This window comes from Ambystoma mexicanum, chromosome 8, assembly GCF_040938575.1.
Source record: "Ambystoma mexicanum isolate Mex_15411 chromosome 8, UKY_AmexF1_1, whole genome shotgun sequence".
NCBI lineage: Eukaryota > Metazoa > Chordata > Amphibia > Caudata > Ambystomatidae > Ambystoma > Ambystoma mexicanum.
In genome coordinates this window covers 586,721,841-586,744,120 of record NC_090929.1, presented here as the reverse complement: position 1 = coordinate 586,744,120, position 22,280 = coordinate 586,721,841, and the positions used below count along the sequence as shown (strand labels likewise).

The 22,280-nt window shown below is 43.0% G+C and overlaps 1 protein-coding gene across 1 annotated transcript in view; it reads left to right on the top strand.

Annotated features, from left to right (window-relative positions):
* The window catches only part of ICMT (isoprenylcysteine carboxyl methyltransferase), a 196,104-nt gene that overhangs the window by 17,795 nt on the left and 156,029 nt on the right, over window positions 1-22,280 (top strand). The window contains exon 2 of the mRNA XM_069610289.1: window positions 5,711-5,799. Coding sequence (XP_069466390.1) covers window positions 5,711-5,799 — 89 coding nt within the window. The remainder of the gene's footprint in view (window positions 1-5,710; window positions 5,800-22,280) is intronic.

Genomic DNA, 22,280 nt, shown 5'->3' with positions numbered 1-22,280 from the left:
GGGGGGGGGGGGGGGGAGGGGAAAGGTCAGGGGAGTAGCTATTGACGTAAGGGCAAGCAGATAGTTATCCAGATTGTTTGCGCTGACCTGTGCTGTTTTAATTTTATCTGCAAATGCCCTATGTACTGCTTCGCAAATCTCATCTGTAGGGTTCAGCTTATTTACTTGAACTTGCGGTTTCTCCAAATTCCTAGGAATTTCAAAAAGCTTCTGAGTCATTCTCTGAATTCATTATTTGTGTATTAAAGTAATCTTGCTATGTCCTAAACATTTCCCTCCGATACACTTTCTGTAGGGCCTTCTGCTTGTCCTTACTCTCTTGCGTTTGCCTTTTGACCCAGATTCTTTCTGCTGTCCTTTTTTTTTTTTTTGTTTTTTTTTTCTTTTTGTATTGCCAAAGCTGGTGTAAACCATTTCTGTAATGGATTTAAGTCTTGGGCGCCACATGGTGGCAGCTGGGTACAGTCCTTGTTGCACAGGACAGTGTCCTGTGTGCTTCACCAAGCATTTGCTGCGCAAGGAGATGTTCAGAAATATCTTAAAACCAAGGAAAGTCATAGCCTGAGATGAAGTACGTAGTATGGATTTGCGGCAGGCAGGGTACTTGTCAACTTCAGATGGACAAGATGGCCCTTGCCTGTTATTGTTATCTCCGGTTTTCAATATAGCAGCGTTAATTACCATTTTTGACCGGAGGGCAATGCCACCACCGGTTCTCGAGGGCGAGTCGGGTAAACACAAGTGCAGCATTCCATTCCCCCCCCTTATCTATGAATATGGTATTTGGCGCTTAGAAACATCTGGGATGCTGACTTTGCTCAATTGATGTTTCCTTTTAAAAAAGAATGTACCATACATTCGCTATTGGAAATAAGTAATCCAGTATACAAGTGGGTGGGTGGTGGTGTGTGGTCAAGGTGTGGCACACCATTGGAGACTTGGCATGGGGCACCATGTTCAAGGACAGTGTAGGCTGGGCAGAGGCGCAGCGGGCAGACATGGCATGCGGGCAGCTACTTACAGATTCCACTTGTGTTCCCAGCCTCCAGATTGGCCAGCCCTCGCCTACAGGTGCTAATATATAATGGAATCATAATCCTAAAGCTATTTACAGATTCCACTTGCGTTCCCATCCTCCAGATTGGACAGTTTCTCCTACAGGTGCTAATATATAATGGAATCCTAATCCTAGAGCAAATCAAGCTCTGGATTATAACTACAAGGTATGGGTATTGCAGTATATCTGTAAACGTGCTGACTGCATGGAACTATTGATCACTACCGTGAGTACAAATCTAATTAGCTTTGTGTGTTCCTTATGTAAGAGGAAGCAGAGTGGATGGCATAGCAGAGAACTGGGAAAACTAGGTGGATTATTGTAATTTTTTCAGCCATCTGACTTTCATGGTACCTAGTATACATCAACTGGGTGATCAGATGGAATGTCAAGTTTGGGATCAGCTCATTGGTTGAGCACCCGCCGCCTAGATATTTGCAGCCAGAAATTCACAGAACTAGGGTTGCCATCAAAAGCATTTGGCCGTGTGATCATGTATGTTTTCAAGTGTTCACTCATCAATATTTCACTTTTCCTAACAAAATGAACTATAGTTTATACTATGAGTTGTAGATGCTTTAATACTGAAGAACATGGAGACATGAAGGGTTTTACAGTACCAATACTGTCATTATTCATTGTTATTTTGAGGAAGGGAATTGCAGGATTGTCTTTAAAAATAATGTAAACACATACTGGTCTTTGCCAGATCGGATAGTTCTAACAATATTGTCGCAATTTACTTCTGGTTTGCAATTATTTGAAAAAGAGATGATTGTTTCTTGCCAAGCACTCCCACACATGCATTTGACAATTTTAGGGTGAAGAGGATTACTGCTGCTCTCCCTCCAATAGCCTCTTTGGACTTGCAGTGTATAGATAAGAGGATGGAGAGAGCCCCGATGGCTAGAGATGAATGTTGGGTGACCTGTGCTTTCATAGAACAGGCAGTTTAAAGGTCCTATGTGAAAAGTCTGAATAATGAAGGCTGCTCACATAAACTTTTGTGCAGCCTTGAATATTCTGAAATGTCATTTTCCCCTGACCCCTCCCTTACAACATACCCATGCCCTTACTCTTTAACTAGGGAGTGTATCACTCCCCATCCATAGTTGCTCACCCGCCCCCCTCTTTTTTTTTTTTTAACCAACCATCCACTTCCCTCAGAAATACACACATTAGCACCAACACACACACACACACACACACCCCTGCCCCTCTGCTGCTTCCATGGCTTACGCCTGGCATCAACATGCCTGTCAGCCCCTGCACGTACTCGTGTGTGGCTGGGGTGACAGTTGGCTTTAGAAAGACCACACTGAGGGTTCTCAGAGCAGTCTTTCTAAAGCAAATTTTTTTTGGGACAATTTACCAATTTTTAAATAGCTAGTTGGGCTACACTCGTGTCAATCTAATTTGCAAACCTACTGAATTGCATAGCAAATTGCTATGCAACAATGATTATTTTATGCCTTGAGAGAATCCTACATTGGCGCCTGGTAAAAAAAACAATATTTCTGCAAAACGCTTGGCGTAACTCGCACAGAGCAACCCAAAGCCAAGGAGCAGAATTCAAAGAGGAAAAAATGTCCTTCTACGAACCAAGCCAAACTCTAAGGTCCAGCAGTGACATTTGCCTACAGACTAAACAATACTTCAGACAGAAATTTGGGGGAACATCGTTCTGCTGCATTGCAGCAAAACTTTAAAACTCGATTCCCAAAGGAAATTGGAACAGAAGATCACCTAAAGTTCAGAAAATGGCTAAATACATCTCTCTTTAACTCACCGAGCTGAACAGGAGCAATCCACAAAGGAAAACTGATACGCAATGGCTACACCAAAACAAACGAAAATTGATCAAACAAGACCACGAGTCCACTACAAATAACCATAGAATAGTATGAACCTGAACTATGGCGCACAATGCCAAACATGAACCTCCACTAACCCTACTAAAAACTCTCCAGTATCCTGCCTACTTGCCTTCAAACACTGAACAAAACACACTCGCACCTCCACTGCAGAAAAAACGAAAACGACCACAAACTGCACACACTCCACCCAACAGGAAATTAAACTAATTACACTGGTCACCAATACACACTAATTCACCAACGCCACCACGTCTACCAACTAAAAACTAACCTCACACTGTGACCGTTTTCCTGTACTGAAGCTACCAAAAGTACATCAAAGCTCTCTTGTGCTTTTCCCCTCTCAATCCCACTAAGCCTTCCCAGCGCTCCTTCCCTTTCACATCTGCCAGAGCATCTAATGAAAATGGCAGCAGTGCACGTTATAAATCACAATAACATAACCTAACTCTATTGCTTTATTGCCTTAAATTAGGCAATTGCCTAAAACAATAAACAGAGCAGCAGATGGGCAGGTCTGTCTCCGCCATGTTGCCGCCTGCACTACTTATTTATGTGTTCAAGACCAAAGCCATTGGCAGCTCATGCCATGTCAAGAGCTTACTCTGAGCGGTGGGGTATGTGTTTTTCATGTTGCAAGCTACTTGACAGCCTTCATAAATCACTCTTCCCCTACCACCCCCACGCCCCTATCAATTCTTGGCATGCACAATTTTTTTTTTTGTTTTGTTTACTGTTTTGTTTTATTGGTTAAAACTTAATCCAACCTTTAACACATTCACATTTAAACAATCACATCCACAGAATTAATTTATAATAACACAATCGGCAAGAAAAATGCAAAAGGAAAACCTGAGTTAAACTGCACCCACGAAGTTCAAAATTGACCAATGATAAAGTAATCTCCTTCCTTAGTACCACGTATACATCGACAAATATTACTATGATCCATTACATTGAAGAAGTGACTCAGAATATATGCAGAACCTGACAATTCCAAAATGTATTGCTTGATAAAAAGTTAAACACTTAATGTGTGCTCTTACTCTTTTTTTTGTTTCAAGAGCTCGACACTTATCAGTGAATGCTTACTAGTTTCTTTGACTTGGGTACAGAATCCACAGTTGACATCTTCCAGCTCAACATGACCATATCTCAAAAGAATTTCCGTTGTACATAATAGATTCAGACGAAATCTTATAAAAAATGGAGCACGTAGATCTGCTGGCATAAAATGACAAGGTGCCAAAATGTTATGATCCTTTAAATGGGGATGGATAAGCATGGAACTCGTCCACTGTGCTCGATCTAACACATACAGATCTTTCTTTACTTTATCTGCATTGCCCACCAAGTCACCCTCAGTACATCACAATTCCTTCAAAAGTACCTGTGCAATGTTCTTGATTTCACCCACCACTCGAATACCCCCCTTTTCACAAGCCTATGCAAAATCGCACCACACTGAATTTGGCAGCAGTGTCAGCATTTTCCCATAAAGAGATTTTCAAGTGCTCGCGCCTTAAGGGAGATTACACCCAATTCATACTGTATAATTGCCTTTGAGGAGGGGAGACAAAGGGATTATTCTCCACATGAAGGCTTCAAGAAATGGGAGATAATCCACAGTCGGATCACACATCTCTATCCCATAAAAGTAGTTTTGGTACCACTTTACCTTCATAGAAGTGTTTTGCATGGCAATAAGGAACATTTCCCAAATTTTGAATCCACCCTATATAGTTGATAATAGCTTTGTTGTTTTTGAAAATTGCCATGATCTTACTAGAGTGGATGTAGGTTTGGAAAAGATCTTTAAGCATATATATATATATATATGAGTCAATCCTCTGCACCGGATTTAAATCCACATTCCATTTAAAGACAGTCTGTTTTGAACCATTTGTCAAATGCATGACCTTTTATCTTTGCTGCATTGATAGTTAAAGAATGTTCCTTTGCAAAGGCCAGAAAACCATTCAAAAGTCTTTGGCAACCAATGGGAATATTATCAAACATAATGAAGTCGTCGGCATATCTGTCCATAACAATCTTATGTTAGCAATTCTGGGAGTTGCCAATGCCCTAGATTGCAAAAAGGTTTCTGAAAGGGGGCCAAGATACACCCGTGCCTAACCCCTCTATATGTTTTAAACGGGCATGACAGATGCCCTTCCTGGTTTAATGTTACTCTTATCATTGAATTAGTGTGAAGTGTTGATAGTAGATTAAGCAGTCCTGCTGGAATATCCCATTTCTTAAGTTTGGCCCAAAACAGTGAGCGATCAACTACACCGAATGCTGCTGCTTTGCCCAAGTCTGCCCCTGGATGCACTTAAACAATAGACAATTCAGTTGGGTGCCCATCCCCTTTCTGAAGCCAATCTGCCATCTGCACACCTTTTTCTTGCCAAACATCAATTATCACTTACCAGTGGTGCATGCACCTTTTCAGGCCTGGCTTATTGTTTTACCTGATTTTGAAGAGGGCTTCTAAGATAAAAATATATTCCTTTCCTAAAAATAAAATGTGTGTACTCTCTAAATATAATTTTACTTTCAACTCCAAAATGTAGACCGTAAAATTATCCTACCTCACAATCTTATCTAGAGCCCTGGTCACCCCCTCTGCTCCCCTTTCAGACATTGCAGTGCTTCCGCTGATTGTCCTTTACAAGTAGCTTTAGCGATTACGCTGGTTAGCTATCCAACGTTCCAGTTTACTTGCCAGATGTGGCATGATTTTATTTTTACTTTTGTCTTTTTTTTTATTCAGGTAGCTGTGCGAGCATGCTTCCTTGGTTTTGCCTTTGGATGTGGCTTGCTGATAAGCTTTTCGCAATCTCATTGGAAACATTTTGGATGGTGAGTAGTCATTTGTGCTTTTACGATTGTTTAAATTAATCTGGCGTTCATCATATGGTGGAAAGTCTGCAGCTTACTTAATGTGTCATTGTATGTTGTCAGGTTTAGGTAAAATATTTCACATACCTACTGTAAACTGTAGGATGGTGCCTTTTGGAACAGCATATACATGTCTGGGCCCTGCTGAATTCCTACCACTGCAGGTTTAAATAGCCCTTCAGATAATATTTTATGATCTTTTCTGGTAGCATATCTCTGACTTTGCTCTCGCTCTTTTGCCCTCACGCTGTCCGACCCCCCCCCTGTCCCTCCCCCCCTGAGTGCTGTCTCCTCACCCCCGCTCCCCTGCACGCTGTTGTGGGATGTCTCAAGCCACTGGTCCAGGCCCTGCAACATTACTGTGCGTTGCTGGCAGCAGAAACCTCAGAAATGGCCACTGGAAAGCATGCTGCTCGCTAAAAATCACCCATGCGCAGTACAAATCTGAAAAAAAGGCCGCCATCCACTTTTGCCTCTTAGTGAGCACAGGAGATCACTGCCAAAACCCACCATTGGGCTACCCACAAAGTAGCCTGAAATCACTTGAAAAAGCAATGCTAATTGCCAAAAAGAAACAGAGCTGTTTGGAAATCTGTTTTCTTGATTGTCAAAAATTTGCAAAATCATGGCTCATACACCACCTAAAAGATCCAACATCCTTGTTGGGTGTTCTACATCATTATACTGCAAGAATCCACATAGATATAATGTCCACAGAAGTATATGTACAAAGTCCACTTTTGAGGATTGCTTGCTGGAAGAAATCTGTCAAAAATGGGTGTAATACAGTTACTCACCTCTGTCAGAAGCCAGTGATTTAAAACAATCTTCTGTAAAGTTGAACATTGAACTCCAACTATGCCAAAGAAAGACTTGCTATCAGAAGCCTAAGAGGTGGATACAATTCAAAACTATATTCTGAAAAGACTTGAAGTAAGAAATTGGTTGATGTATTTGTGAAAAATGTGAGGTATATTTTAAGACGAGGCAATTTCAGACATTGGGTTTAAGAGTTTAAGTTTCCCACTGCGCTTCAAACAAATTCCACACCTTCTCCCTGAACAAAGGAAACTTCCCCCTGCCCTGGGCTAAGAGAATGGCAGGCTGGTGTCAGAAGGAACTGGGAGTGGCACCCTGGCCTGTTGCTCCGAGTGCAGACAATGGAGCTGAATAGGAATGCTAATTTGGATGTGACTGACAACAAACTGCTCTGGCAGGAAGAAGGTTATGTGACCCTCTGAATCAGCCCAGCTCTGGAGGCGGGCCAGACTGAAATTGTTGATTGGACATTGGATTAAATGTATGTTTTATAAAGATGTGTATAGCAAAGTGTACTGAACTGACAAAAATATGAAATTTAGGGATTATTAAAATGAAAAATTTGCTCACAGTTTAAGACTAAACTGGAATCGGTGCGATGTTCTGATGCTGAACACCGGAATTTATTCATATTGTAGCAATGGTGTTTGTTAGGAACATGTAATTACAGAAATGTGCCCAGATGGGATATGCATGCATGTATACAAATTGGTGCAGAACTAACATTGAAAAACCCACCAAAAGCGCGAAAAGTTGTCATTTACGAACCAAAGCTCATAGGAACATGGGACTTGAACGGAGACGTGCCTTAATTAATCTGTGATGTGTATATGTAATAACAAGTTGGGCATATTGTAAATGTTTTTTTTATGAAAAATAAGATACTGTACAGAGACAAAGGGGAGGGTTTTTCCCTAAGCCATAAACATGACACATGATGACACACTGCTCCTTTCTCAAATCAGGGGACAGGAAATTCTCTGACCTATCCGATCCTTAGAGGGTTGGGCATAGAGAATCAGCCTCCCCACCCACTTTGCAAATACATAAATGGGGACTTCTGAGGACCCAGAGACGCACACTTTTTCACTACTCAACTCATTTCCTGGCGAAGCACCCTGCATGAAGATCCAGGCTCCAGACAGAGATCCAGAGACAAGACTCTAGAACCAAACTCTAGAACTTTGAAGCAGAGAGGCCTACCCCAGGCAGCTGAACCCTTTTTCAGCAGGCCTCAGAATCTTTTGCAACCTGATTGTAACCCCTAAACTTCCAAGGGGCACCCCACAAAATCCAACAGCGCTGGCTGTGCTGCTTTGCTGTTCTAGCTAAGAACCCCATGCTAGAACTGAGTTCCAGGCCCGCAGAGCTGTAAACCAGAACCTGTCGGATCCAGTCCAAGAGGCCGCGCAGACCAGAGTGCCGTGCTGAGAGTAGAACCCAGTGCCCCGATCCTGTCCGGTGGCGAGAGAAAGTCCAAACCGTTGACCAGATCTTTGACGGGGCCCATTCCATTCCAAAGCCATAGTTGTAAGTATTTAGTGTAGAACTGTCCATAACCAACCTCTTAGTCTTAAATAACCCAATGAAACCATTCTCATAACTGCATTATTGAATCTCTGTCTATCCTAAATTCTTCTCTCCTCCACATAATCCATGATAATTGTAGCATCACTCATCTTTGCGCTGATATATTTTTCTGAAGAGGGACAAGTGTTTTGACGGGACAGAAGTCAGTGCGGAGGCGCCGCTGTTCTGGTGGCTGCCTGTTGAGTGTCTTGCTTCTTCATAGCCCCTTAGTATAAGCCTATCCTTGTTGTTAAATCTTTAAAGCGCAATCTTTCATTTTGAAATCTTGACTCTGTTTCTGAAAAATCTACCTTCACTAAAACCTCTAACTTTTGAACCATCATTTTGAATCTAACATCCTCAGCTTTCCAACGAACCCAAAACGACATTCCAATTCCTGATAGTTTTGCTGTAATCGCGTTTCCCGCATGCGGGAAAGTTGCTGCGATTTGCAATTTGGCTCAATTTCACCACATGTCAAAATAGTTGTTTCTTGTTTTCAACTGCTGAATTCTGTTTTCAATCTGATAATCATTCATAAATCATTGCTCGTGTTGACCTGGACCAATCCAAAACCACTCTCACTAGTTCTGAATCTTAGTTAGCGAATTAAAGTCAATTTTAGCATTTTTCCATACATTACATATCACATTCAAAAGTATTTTGACCTGTTTTAAATCATTCCTGTGTCTCTCTAAGCTTGCTGGGGGGGGAAGTGGGATTGAACTGCATTGATTTTTATTCCTAAAACCTGTGTGCCCTCTTCATATTGCATACTGGGGGGAGTGAGTAACGGGGGGAAAGAGTGATCATATTGTCTTTTTATTGAAGTCATCAAGTTATTTCTGTGGTGCCTTCTTTCCTATCATTGCATGTTCTTAAACCCATACAAAGTATTCTCTGCTAGATTATTCTTCCTATTCCTACTCCTAATTGATTAGAGATTGTTGATACAGTAATATTACCCATTGCTGATCATTGTTCAGATTCATAAGTGTGATATTCCGATATTATTCATAAGTGTAATATATATATATATATATATATATATATATATATATATATATATATATATATATATATATATATATATATATAGTTTAATTCTTCAAATCTTTTAATTTGCAAAACAAACCTATTTCTTGGTTCAGTGAGACCGGGGGAATTCAAAGAGAGGCGTTATATAATGGTACATCATCCAGGATTAAACGAACTTTGACATAAAAATATATAAATAAGGGTTTCCATTGGGCATCCCATCCTAGGCATTGACTTAGTTGGAGTGCTGGATTGAAATCACTAACACGGTCTCCTCACTCCCACCCCGCCGCTCCCTCACAAAGCTTTGCCACACATGGTGGAAATAATTGAATGTCTTAAATGGGACCGTGTACAGGGTGTGGGTAGCCAGCATTTGGGCTGGCATTACAGTAGAATATTACTTTGAGTTGCTGTCTACGTCCATTGAGATTAGTCCTTAGTCTGGTGCTGTTGAAAAAGACACTTTTTTTGAGGGATTGACATCCAAAGTAATGCCCATTTTACACATTTGCCTCGAGCATTTCTTTGCTTCACGCTCTGCTTTTTGTGAGACGGAAGTAGGAATAGTGTTGCCATGATGACGCAGCAAGTAGTAACACTCAATAGATGAACTCCTATCTTGCATTGTACACTTAACTGACTGCAGTGACTGCCATATGCTGTTGGCAGTATGTGATGCCCGAAGATGGTTTACAGAGAGAAGCCGGTGACAGCCCCCCACCCCTACATAGAAACAAATATAGCAACAAGATTAACTAGTAAAAACACACAATTCACTATATCAAGTCTTGTAGGGCTTCCTTTTTTTTTTTTTTTTAGCTTTCCATGTCTTGGCATGATGTCTGACTTGCGCTTGTGATATATCCCTCGTAAGGTGTTCCTATGTTCTGGTGTATAAGATAACCCTTGCAACTTTACAAGTATGAACATTGTGACTTCTCGCTGCTTGTGTATTCCAATTTTATGTATCTTACTAAATAGACCATGTAATCTTACTCTGATCCGGTCCACACCCATGCAGTTTAGATTACCTGATTGCTCTGTCTCTTTCAACACAGGCATTTCATGAACCTACAGCATAAGCATTAACTTTGCTTGCAGTCCTATACCAGTGACCGACAAATAGTTGCAGCCTTCAAGACCAGTTGAAATCCTGCCCAATGGTCTGCAAGCCATAGAAGTGAATCTGGCAAACTGTCTCTAGCTCAGTGTTACTTAAACCAAAATCCCAGTCCTTTGCTCACCTCATCTACTCAAAGAAACCTTGTTATGCCCTTGCACTTTCTTTTGAGAAAGTTCCTTTAAAAATAAAGGTATACAACCTTGTGTAAATTGAAATGTGCCCTGCTCTAGCTGTGTCTGTGTAGAATATTGCAGGGGAAATGCAGGCACTCTTCTTGGGTTGGGTTGCTGCCATCCTCTGTTCATTGCCCCCTCTGCTCCTACACGTCTGTGCGTAATGCCTGATCTTTCCACATGTCAACACTGTAATTCAAGCACTCCAAAATTTCCAAATCGGTGTCGCGTTCCACCAAAACCTCCTCCAAATCCTTAGCCTCTGTGCCTACCCCCTTCCTCTGTGGCAAGGGTCACCAAATGGTCGATCACGAGAGACCAGTAGCTCACGCTACACATTCAGGAAAAGGGGGAGAAAAAGACGTTTGATACAAGGAAGTGTTCTGACCAATCCCTGAGTTGCACATCTCTCTAGCATATAGGAGTCCTGTCATTTGCCAGAGCAAGTTCCTTGCTCAAAGCTGTGCCCCCATTGGCCATGGTGGAGCCCATTGTGCTCTGTTATCCCAGGCTTTCCCCTTTTAAACCACTATGTTGTTGCATAAAACACACTGCCAGAATATCTCTTTGGATTGGAGCTGCGCTCGGGCAACGTGGTTGGAGGAGAGGAGGCTCGTGTAAGTTGCTACTGCAGGTAAGCTGGGTCGGGAGAGGTGGTGGTTTATTATTTTCTGCTGCTGAGCTCCTGCAGACCCTCCAACTTTCACCATGCACACAGCTGTTTGCACTGTGGGAGGAGGGGCTCCAGCTTGGCAGCAACTCGGTTGATGTTGCGCACTTGAGAAATGAGGCTACGACGAAACTGAGACATGGACCTATCATGTCTCTGTTTCGTCCTGGGTTTGTTTTCAGCCATACAAGCTACTTCTAGAAATGGCAGGGCTCCAGCGAGCAAGACCTGCTCATTTTTCAAGTGTGCCTGGCTGTGAAGGTGTCCTTGTGCAGCAATTTCTTTCATTCTACTTCTTTCCAAACTCCAGTGTACTCATCAATTCCACTTTGAATCAATTCCATGGCAGTGGTGCACCCAAAATACTAGTACATTAAGGGATCCATAGAGATGCTCTGCAGTTGTGAGATGGTTGCTGAGGTGTTACATATTGAAAACTTGTTAATAGTATGACTTTTTGCAATTCCTTATAAGTGCTATGAAATGTGTTTGGTTTGGGTTGGTCGCTTGTTTATACTCAAGGCAGAGGTGGGGATATTTCTGCTCCTGTAGTGAAAATCAAAAGTTAGACCCATGAACCCACAGTTGTATTTCCTAATGCAGCACAACAGTAGCAATTATGTGTGATTAATCAGTATGACAAACCTTTAACATCTTTATAAATATAACCTGTGATAAAAGGCAAAGCAAGGGGCACAGAATGTACAGGATATTTGTGTTAGTCCAACCATTTATTTTTTCCAAGTAAACTAGTGAATGCAAGTTTAAGAAGCATTTTTGAGTTTGGCAGTTACTTTTATTTTTCTATGAAAATGCACAACAATAGTGTGCTCAGCATGTTGAAAGCCTGCTTTTAACATTGATTCCCCCCACCACCCACCCCAGGGATAGTAATGGCTCATTGATTCCCATGGTAGCCCTTTCACGGCGGAAGAGGGAAAACAGGAGGAGCAAATATAGCCTGCGAATGAAGGCTGGGGAAAGAAGCACAGAGCAGATTGGATCACCGAGCCCCCAGCTTCTCTTGGCGAACCTGTTGGTGAACATGAGGTCTTGGTAAAGCTTTGTCAGGGCTGAGGCAGGCCAGGTCTAAGATCCGGCATCCGATGTTGCGGCCATTGACCAATGCTGGCATAGTTCAGGAGCCCTCAGCTTCGCATATGTTCCCACTGGGGGCTCGGTATTGTATTCTACTGTGTGCGCTGCATAGAGCAGATTATTTCAATGAGTTGCTAGGCCAGGTGCCAAGGCCTGGGCAAATATGCTGGGTGTCAGAGCTGGCCCATTGATCACCGATGCAGTCTGGCAAACTTGAGAAATGAGCAGGAGAGATTTAACTGCATGTAACATTGAAACTTCACCAGAATAGTCTCTTTACAATGCATAAAGTAGTTGGATGCCCCTGTACAAGTAAATCTGTTGTCCAGTCTCTGCACTTGGCGCCTCTCCCAGCATTTGAATGTCCTCCCTCCCTATGAAATGTTAACCTTGGTGCACCCCTCAGTGTGGCTCCTCTGACCTGAAAACGTATCCGTCATGAAACTGACATTAAGTTTGATAGCTGAATGTCTGTGTTTCATCATTGGCTCGTTATCAGCCTTAGCATTGAATGTCCCATCGTTTTCATACATTGTGATCGTTTTTTATGAGCAGCTACTAATAAAAAAATGTGACCAAGAGGTTTTTGAAGTTAATAAAATCGTGAATGCGTATGTTATTCCATCTATTTATAGAGGGAAATAAACAGAGCAAAAAAATATTAGTAACATTTCCGAAGTTTATCCCCACCCCGATATCGCCCGTTAGTAGCTCTCCACTAATAATATCTCTAGCTAACGGAAAGGTTGGTGAACCCTGCTCCGGGGTAATTCACCTTCTCCTCTTCATCCCGAATATCTACTCGCCTCTTGTTGATATTCCTGCTCATAATTCTCTGCCCCAAAATTTGTGATCATTGCTCCCTCTACCGTCATCTTTGACAATTTCTTTTGAACACATTTAGCTGCTTCTCTTTTTGCCTGGTTGCTTTGCTTTTCTTGTCTCATTCGACAATAATGGACAATATTAAACTGTATTTCGGGGGCCATTGTTTTATCCCGATCCCTGCAATTTAACTGTTGCTGCACTTCATCGGGAAGACCTTGATATAAGATGTGATCAAAATATAGGTATGTATTTCGTCCGAGCACTCCCTGGCTTCTAAACGCCACTTATTTTGTATTTCTTGGATATATGCAGCTGGATCCTCATCTATCCTCGTTGCATGTCATAATTATATTGCACCCTTAATTGTCCCCCTAACGTCCATTCTGCCATTGTTAAACATTGTACTGTCATGTGTGTTTTATGCTGTCACATTGGGATAACCAGCCTTTTCTATACATCATCTGATTGCTCTCCCAATATTGAAGCAATTAAATGCTTCTCGCCCCTAACACCAATGTCATTCCTGCCGTCTTTTTTTCTTTTTTTTTCTAGCTTATTAATCCACTTTACTGCCCCTGTGGTCAACGATATAAATTAGCCATTACATTGTTTTTGGACACGTTATATACTGAGCCATTCCCCTCCCCTTTTTGCAGCATTGGTAACTGCGTCATCCCTGCTTTGCGGACGGGCACAACCACCACACCCTTTGTCCATTTTGAACCTATCGCCATGCAGCTTGTTCTGCCTGTCAATTCCTTAATCTGTTCACATATGTTTTCCTTCCTGAAATTATTGGGAGAAACTCCCGGAGCGAAGGCCCCACGCTCAGTAATAACTTGTCATCCTGCCAATCTATCAGTGTATACTCTTGTGTTTCAGGCGCACTTGTTCGAGGAGCTTTTGTTGCCTCTTCTACCTCTTCCTCCCCTTCATCCTCCCACTCCTCTTCCTACTCCTCTTCCAGCATTTTGTTGCTGGCACCTCCAAGACCTTCCCTCACATACACTCCTCTTTCTATCATCTATTTTTGTTTCTGCAGACGTTGCCAGTGACCTACCTCATGCTCTTGTCTCCTTCTGTCCTCCGTCGCTCTTCTATTAATGCTAGCATTAGCCTCCCTCCTTCTCGCATGCTCATCCTCTTTCTAAAGCCTTAACGTTGTCATTGTATTTTATCTGTCCATCTATTTTAAATATGATCTGTCCTCCAACCTGGAGGGCAACTAACCTGACTGTCCTCAATGCTTCCCTCACAACGTTTAGTCCTTTCTCCATTGATTTTGCCAATTGAAATACCTTATAATCTGTCACTTGCTGCATTTTGGACACCTAGAAGCTAGAGGGATGCAAAAAAAGTTGATGCTTTATTAATCTGTCAATGATGTAGTGTTATGGCAGCCAGTTGGCCCGATGACCAATAATGACTGTCCCTGTGAATTCTCCAAGTTCTACGATTGGGTCAGCAGCTGCCACCACCCCCCCCCCCAGCCCATTCTCTTGAGAGAGGAGCGGCGGTCTTGTCCTGGCAGACGTCTGAAAGATGAATCTTTGGGTGCCTCGCAGCCACCTTCACCGCTGTAGGGTTGCAGTACTTGACGTGAAAGATCTTGTGAAATTCTTGATGGAACTTTTTCCCCCAATAGTGGGGAGGCGGTGCTCCGAATGTCTCTTCGTCTTGTGCTGATGCGATGTCTGTGTTTGCTGGGTCAACAGGCCTGCCTTGACATGGTCGCACCTGGCGTGATATATAGGTGATAGATTATTTTTATGAGCTCACTCACATATACTTTGACTCATCACCACCGAGTTGGGCAGAGCTGTTGGCGTCCGAAATTGCACAGGTAGGAGAGGGAAGTGCAAGCATTCTCCCGTCAGTAACAATTTTGTGCAGAGTGAAATGGTGCAGACGACAATAGAGCCAATTTTTGCCAAGTGTCGCTGACGGTTTGGCAGTGTGCTCTTTAAGCAAGTAATTGAGACGCTCAACAAGTCCGTTAGCTTGAGGATGGTATGCTGAGCACAGCTTGTGCTTGATGCTGAGGGACTTTCACTCCTTAAATGGATCGTTGGCAAAGTGTTGTTGTTCCCTTCAATTACCTTACAAATGGGGGGGGCTCTGGTACTTTTTACAAATCTTCCTGCTGGTGAGTGGCTGCCATGCTCACTATCTGCATCCTGTGGGGTACCTGTCTCTCCTCTGTCTACTTGACCTGGGATGCATACCTGAAATACCATTTCCCCCTACTCCTCCTGAAAACAGCTGTTTGTCAGTCAAGTCGGTTGGGCCATGTGTCTGGTGAATGCAGAGGACTGCAACACTTTCATCTTCATATGTCCCACATGAAATTACCATGTCCTTCCTTGTAAGTGGTGCTTCGAATCGTATGGTGAGTGTTGTTCTTGGTACTATTTCTTTATGTACTGCTGGTCTGAATAAAAATCTGAATGCATTGTCTGTCATTCTGGGTACCCACCCTAAAGAATCTTGTATCCCATAAAGGAATAGATCAGGGTGGTGACCCGCTTAAAGTGATTTTTGCGCAGAATGCTTGTCTGAAGATACCAGGTGTCGAGCATACTTTGCCCTTCTCTAAAAATGAAATTGCCGTATTTAACTTGCTCTATATGTCCTTCCAATATGTTGATGGGAGTGTCATTTGAATACAATAGGGGCACTACTATTTGCTGTGTGCCTATTGTGAGTGATAATTCCTCGATTATAGTAATCGTTACAGGGTTTGAAATTGAGATTGGATGAGGAGGAGCTAAAACAAGCTCCTGGGTGTCGGCATCACCCAGTAGGCAGGAGCTACCGCAGGTTAATTAGGAGCTACCACGGATGCTCCTTTTTAACTTTTGTCTATTTTGTATGAACCATTGTGTTTAAATGTATATTAGTTGTGTTCTAATTCTTGTTTATGAACATTCTCAAATACTCACACTTATGTTTGGAAGATACCATTTGGCCCTGCAAGCCAAAAGTAGCTCCTGGTAGCTGATTTCAAGCTGACCAGGCTCTACCATACTAGAAGCAGAAGCTAAATAGCTCCCAGCACCCCTCAATTCAAACCCTGCATTACAGTGGCTCCAGAAAATCCCTGTATCCATTATGTATTCCATTAGGGAAAAGACACCCTCCTTGATGCTGGATTTGGTGGCACAAGTGTCGACCAAAACTGAGAATTGTTTTTGTCCACTCTTTGCTGCTACCTCGATTCCTCATCAATGTCCTCAGTTACTGAAAGAATTGGGGGCACACGTGTCTTCTGTGGGATGGCCTATTAGGCCTTGCCCTGGAAATGGGTTGCCTCCAAGAATTGCCGTATAATGTGGTACTGTATTCTGGGATAGCAAAGTATATTTGTACTTGAGCCTGTATTGCGTTCTGTGGTACTGTTGCCGGCTGCTGGATGTTTACCTGCGGTGTGGGGTGGAGGGAACTGCAGGCCCTACAGGTTGCGTTGTCTGTGTGAAGGGTGCCTGCACTTGCGGTGGTGGCATTTGTGCTTGGTGGCTGCATCTGTGCTTGTATAGGCTGGCCCTGTGACTGCATGGGTTGCACATATCCCTGCAGGCCCTCTTAGCCATATTATTGCTGTTGTCCATATGGAAACCTACATGCAAAGTGTCCCCTCTGCCCACATATGGTCCTCTAAATCTGGGTCCTGCTCCACCATATCCAAACCCCCTCCCTCTGTGTGAGTATCCTCTACAGCGTTCATAGTATCCCTCCTTTGGGTAATCCCCACATCCCCTTGCTGGCAATATCCCTATTGCTGATACTCTCCCTGTTGGGGATACCCTCCCTGCTGCTGGAAACCTCTTGCTGTGGATAATTTCCTCCCTGTGGCATGACCCCCGTGGGGTACCCCCTTTGCTGAACAGGGGAAACTTTGAGCTTTCCTGGGCCAATGGCCCCTTCCATGGATATGTTTGCTAATTTCTTTTGCACCAATTTTGCCTTTGCCTTAATTGCATTGTCTGCCATGTCCTTCTCGCTTTTATTTCCTCGTACAAAAGTGTACTGTAGTGGGCTGTATTTCTGGCCATCCCTTTGCTTCAATCCCATCCACCTTTTCTAGGGGTGTCTGCACATCTGTGGGAAACCCTTGAACTAGTATGTGATAGAATCTGGGTATGTTTACGTCCCATGATTTTTGCGTCTCAAATGTCTACCTCTCCTGTATCTGTTCTGCGAGGTATTCATCTGGTTTCATTTTGCATGCCAAATGGCCTCCGTGTCTGATGTTTTTGGATATCTTATACACACACCCTTATACCTTTACTCAACACTCCCCTTCCTTCACTCTTCCACACCTTTTATTCACATCAATCACACCCACAAAAAACGATCAATGGCTTTCTCCACAGGCCCGCCCAATTATTCTTTATCAAACTGTATGGCCCTCTCCAAAGGCTCACTCAATTCTAACTCCCAGCTACTCCATTAATATACAAATACCTTCTCCTCCTGTGGCCACTAAGCTACTTCAACAATCCACTAAGCACTACTATTTACAGCAACACTCCAGCACCAGCTCTTCCACCCCGGCTAACACAAACTGCCACAACATTTCTACTCTACTGTGCATGCTTCACACCAATAAATTGGCGCTTAACTTCTCTCAATCCCCATAAAGAATGGTAATCGCCTCCAGTACACACCACTCCCATCTAATGGAAGTCTGCCACTGTCTACACACATCTGTTCTACCACAGATGTGCCCGCCACATAACCTCTCCCTATCGCAGAGGTGGAACTAATATTTATGCCTACTACGGCCGATCGTCCTCTCCCCTGTGTCCGATACATCATTTAAAAAAAAAAAAACACTGCATGCACGGTGCTGCATGTTCATGCCAGGGTACACTCACATGCTCTAGAGATACACGAGTCCTCTTGGTGCCGAGTCTTCTCCACGCAGCCTGCACCTCCACCTGAGCGCAGGTGGCGTTGGGGACCAGGCCAACCTTTGCAAACTCAACGTCTGCTGTGCCTCCTCGTTATTGCACTTGGAACTGGTCTTAGCCCGCCTGCCCCGTGCTCCCAGGAGTGCAGCAAGAATACCAGCTTGCTGTGGGAACTGAGGATCTCCCCTTCTCCACAATGTACCAGGGGACCTCCGGTAAAAGTAATCACTGGAACAAATAAATTTAAAAAAAAGGAGCATACCCAACGCAAAAAGTGACACAAATTGATTGCACCCAAAACAGTTGTGAAGCATGGTACAGACAGCCCGGTGGAACTGAACTGAATTAAATGAGCTGTCAATGCCGTCCACTGCGGCTGAACTTTATATACAGAACTTATCACACAACACTTTGGTGATGAACATCCTGGTTTGGACTATTAACCCAATATGTAAATAACATTTTCTTAAAGTTTGATTGGACAGCCAAGAATTGCTCCCACTTTCCTTTGTTGCTCTAGCGCAGTGGTCTTCAAACTGCGGGGGCGCAATGGATGTCTGGGGTGGGGGGTTCCCAGACTCCTTTTAAGAAGGGTTTAAGATTACTATTTTTCTATATAAAATATAAGCTGGGTGGGGGGCTTGGTATAAAACATTTTTAATACCACTGCTTTAGAGTAACCTTGAGAGCTGTAGATTTTATGCCCCTTAAAATGTAAAAGGATTGCTTTCTGTGACTTCCTCGCTCTTTATGCCTGTGTCTCGGTACACAGAATATGTTGTATGGGTCTATTCTTGCTAAGCTGAATTGTATACTTCTGTTGTTTTAAATGATAGTGGAGGGCCAATCCTATTATCCTGGCAATAGGTGATCATGTAAACCATCTTCCCCCTCATTCCCTTCCTCCACAATGCTCAGAGTGCATGTTCTCTCTACTCAGATCTTCTAAATCTGTAGCCATCTTTTACATTTCATGAGTTTAGAGCCCTTTTGACAACACACGTGCATGGATGGGATGCAGAATAACTCCAACACCAAATAATTAAACCTGCTCAGGAAGATGGCAGAGTGTTTCTGTTTTAATATCAATGATCTAAAATGGAATTGCAACAGACGTTGCACAAGCTCTCTCGTACATTTAATAAAAAATCAATTGTATAGTAAATATGTGTCATACGTGACGTCATACTACGTTGCAAATACAAGAAACCTACGAGGGATTGTGTCAAGGAGAACATCTAAGTATATTTTCTATAAGGGGTTGGGTTGTGATTGGATTTCTACTGTCAGATGTACATCTTTTGCCCACCTCTAGTGCAAGTAATCTTCATTATTATTACGTACACAGCATATTAGTGGCTCTCAAACTATAAGGACCTTTGTTATACAGCCCTCTAATTGGTTGGCACACTCGTGCAATGTGTGAACATTTGGTTCACTTAGCAGCATGTAAGCACTTACCCAGGTGCTAGGAGGTGGACTTGACTTTAACTCCCCACCCAATTAGCCCAACTTCTCATCACCCATGCTTTCTGCCATGAAGATTCTTTGAACTTTGCCTTGCAGTGTATTCTTGTCTTTGGGAATATAGGGGAGTGCGAGCACACACTTTCGCTCGTTCTCTAACTCCTCGCGCCACATTTGCATCCTTGGCTCACGTGACGGACTACCATATGGACTATTTTGCTGCATTTAATTGTCTTAAATGAATAAAGCTTGGCACACATGGTGTTCTTTCTTGCACCTTAACAAAGAATGATTCAGCCTCCCACGTTCCTCGCCTTCATGAATAGATATTCAGTCTTGGCTGCTTCAGCCTTGATACCAGGCCAGACAGCTTCATCATCCAAGTTTGCGATCTCATCTACTTCTTTGCTGCGAGACAGCCCTCGATCCAGGGACGTCATTTTGCCAAGTGCGAGGCGTAGTGTAATTGACATCACATGACCCTTGACCACTGGTGACATCCCAGGAAGTGATGTCATTTGACGCCACCCCAAAGTGACATCACAGGAAGCGATGGAACATGACCTTTCACCCCTTGACGAAACAGGAAGTGGCAACCCATAGCATTGTTCCTAAGAACACTACGACAAATATGGTTACAATGTCACTATAATGTGATGGACATTTCATACAAGAATGGGTCACCATATGTATCGTTAATATCAGTGTGTGTGTTTTTATAGGCCCATATTACCAAATTACTGTGCATGCAAGCAGCCATCCAAGGCCAAATGATGTGGTGTTATATAGCACTTTATATAAGCGCTTTATATAGAACAAATAAACCTACAATATCACCCAACCTGTGTTGGTACCCATTTAGTGACTACAGAAGAATGAAGGGCTGTGTTGAAGTGGTTAAGAACGGACTAAATCAGTGACTCACCCCCTGAAGTGTGCTGGAAACAAACCTTTAATGAGTCTAGCAATTATTTTATAGAATTCCAGAAAGACACATTGGGCATGAATCACAGAAGCATTTTATAATGGCACAATCCCATGGGAAAACGTTCTGTGAATCGGGCCAATTATTTGTTGTTGTTATTCCTATTCTTTCTTATTTACGGTCGCTGTTCAAAGTGTTACACTTTTGGAACCCCATTATTTTTATTTTTTTTACGCTTGAGCAAGAAAGCCAGCCTCTCCAGAAGCAAAGAGCCACATGGCACTGGCCACAGCCCAGGAGCTTACATTAAAAAATAAATAATTTAAAACTTTTTTATTTTGGGGGTAGCGAGGGAGACCTCTGCGGCCCATGGTGACCCCCTCGCGCCCCATGACGTCCTTGCATCAGATCTACTTACAAAAATGATGGCACTGATGTCCAGCTTCTATATAATGCCGGCTCCGCCTGCAGTCCATTCGCTATGTATATCCAGCTTACTTGCATTGCTGCATCTGTACAGTTATTAAATGGCTTGCATTTTCTTCAGTGCATCACACACATGCAATCTTCGTGCATGTGAAGTTTACTCTATTCTTAATTTCGTCATCGGCTTCTATAAAGGTCATGCATCTTCAGCCAGTCTTTTCTGTGCGTCATACTTCAGTTCTTGTGACGTCGCCAGCTCCTTTTCTTGGTCTGTTGACATTCCTTTGGGGAGTTCCTCCATTAGATTGTCATCTGATGGGCTTTTCTTAATGGATACCTTTTCACAAAGATTTGCTGCAAAATGGTCACAACTGCTGGTGTCAAGCATTGCACAATCTCGGGTCTCCAACATACAGGTGGGAGGGTGGGGCGGGACTTCCTGAAGAGGCATACGACTGCTCATCTACACTCCTCCCTCTGGTCGAGTCATTGACCACAGCTTCACCGGTCTCCACATCTTGATACTTCCTCCTAAAGTAGTGCTTTTTTGGAGTTCAGCTCTTCATTACTCCCTTCAGGGACCCGGCTGATTTAACATGTTCATCCACACTCCAGGTCATGTAACTGCACTGTCCATTTGGATTGCAATAGACCCATTGTCCCACATACTACTTACGATTCTTCGGATATAGGAACTTTGTTCCTTCAGGCGCTTGCCTCTGTATATTTTCTGACCTTCATCAGTCAATTCCTTGGGTCCAAACCCTGATTAGAAATCGATCATGATCTTCATTCCTAATACATTCTTTGCTGTCTTCGTACACTGTAATTATTATCCTGATCACAAATAATCCAAACATTACCAACACTGCTCCAAGAAACTTGAAGATGTTCGCCATTGACTGTGGAATCCATGATCGTATGGACGCAAACCAACTGACATCTTCCATTTTGTTCTGCAGGTTCATTAACAGTGTTATGGCCTCTGTCAAGGTCCCATTCTGGTCATCTTGAGAAGGTATGAATGTGCAACATGATGGCCGATTTTTGGCGCAAACTCCTCCTTCCATCTTTGTGATCATGTCAAGGACGTATCTGTTCTGCAGGGTCATAAGTCGTATGGCCCTCATCTCTTCCTTGATGGCATTGAATCCCTTTATAGTGGTGTTGATTGTCTGCAGAAACTCCCATCTGGTAATCTGCAACCATTTGGCATTAGCCATTGTCTGGGTCCCAGGCATGAAGATAGTCGTGGAGATTAAAGCAGTCTTGCTGAAAAACCTATGTTCATACGGAATAGTCGGATGCTTCTATTGATTTGGCTGAAAAGTCGTTCTCTTGCTTTGTTCGATTGAGAAATTCAAGTGATCTTCTCAAATGGGCATCCACC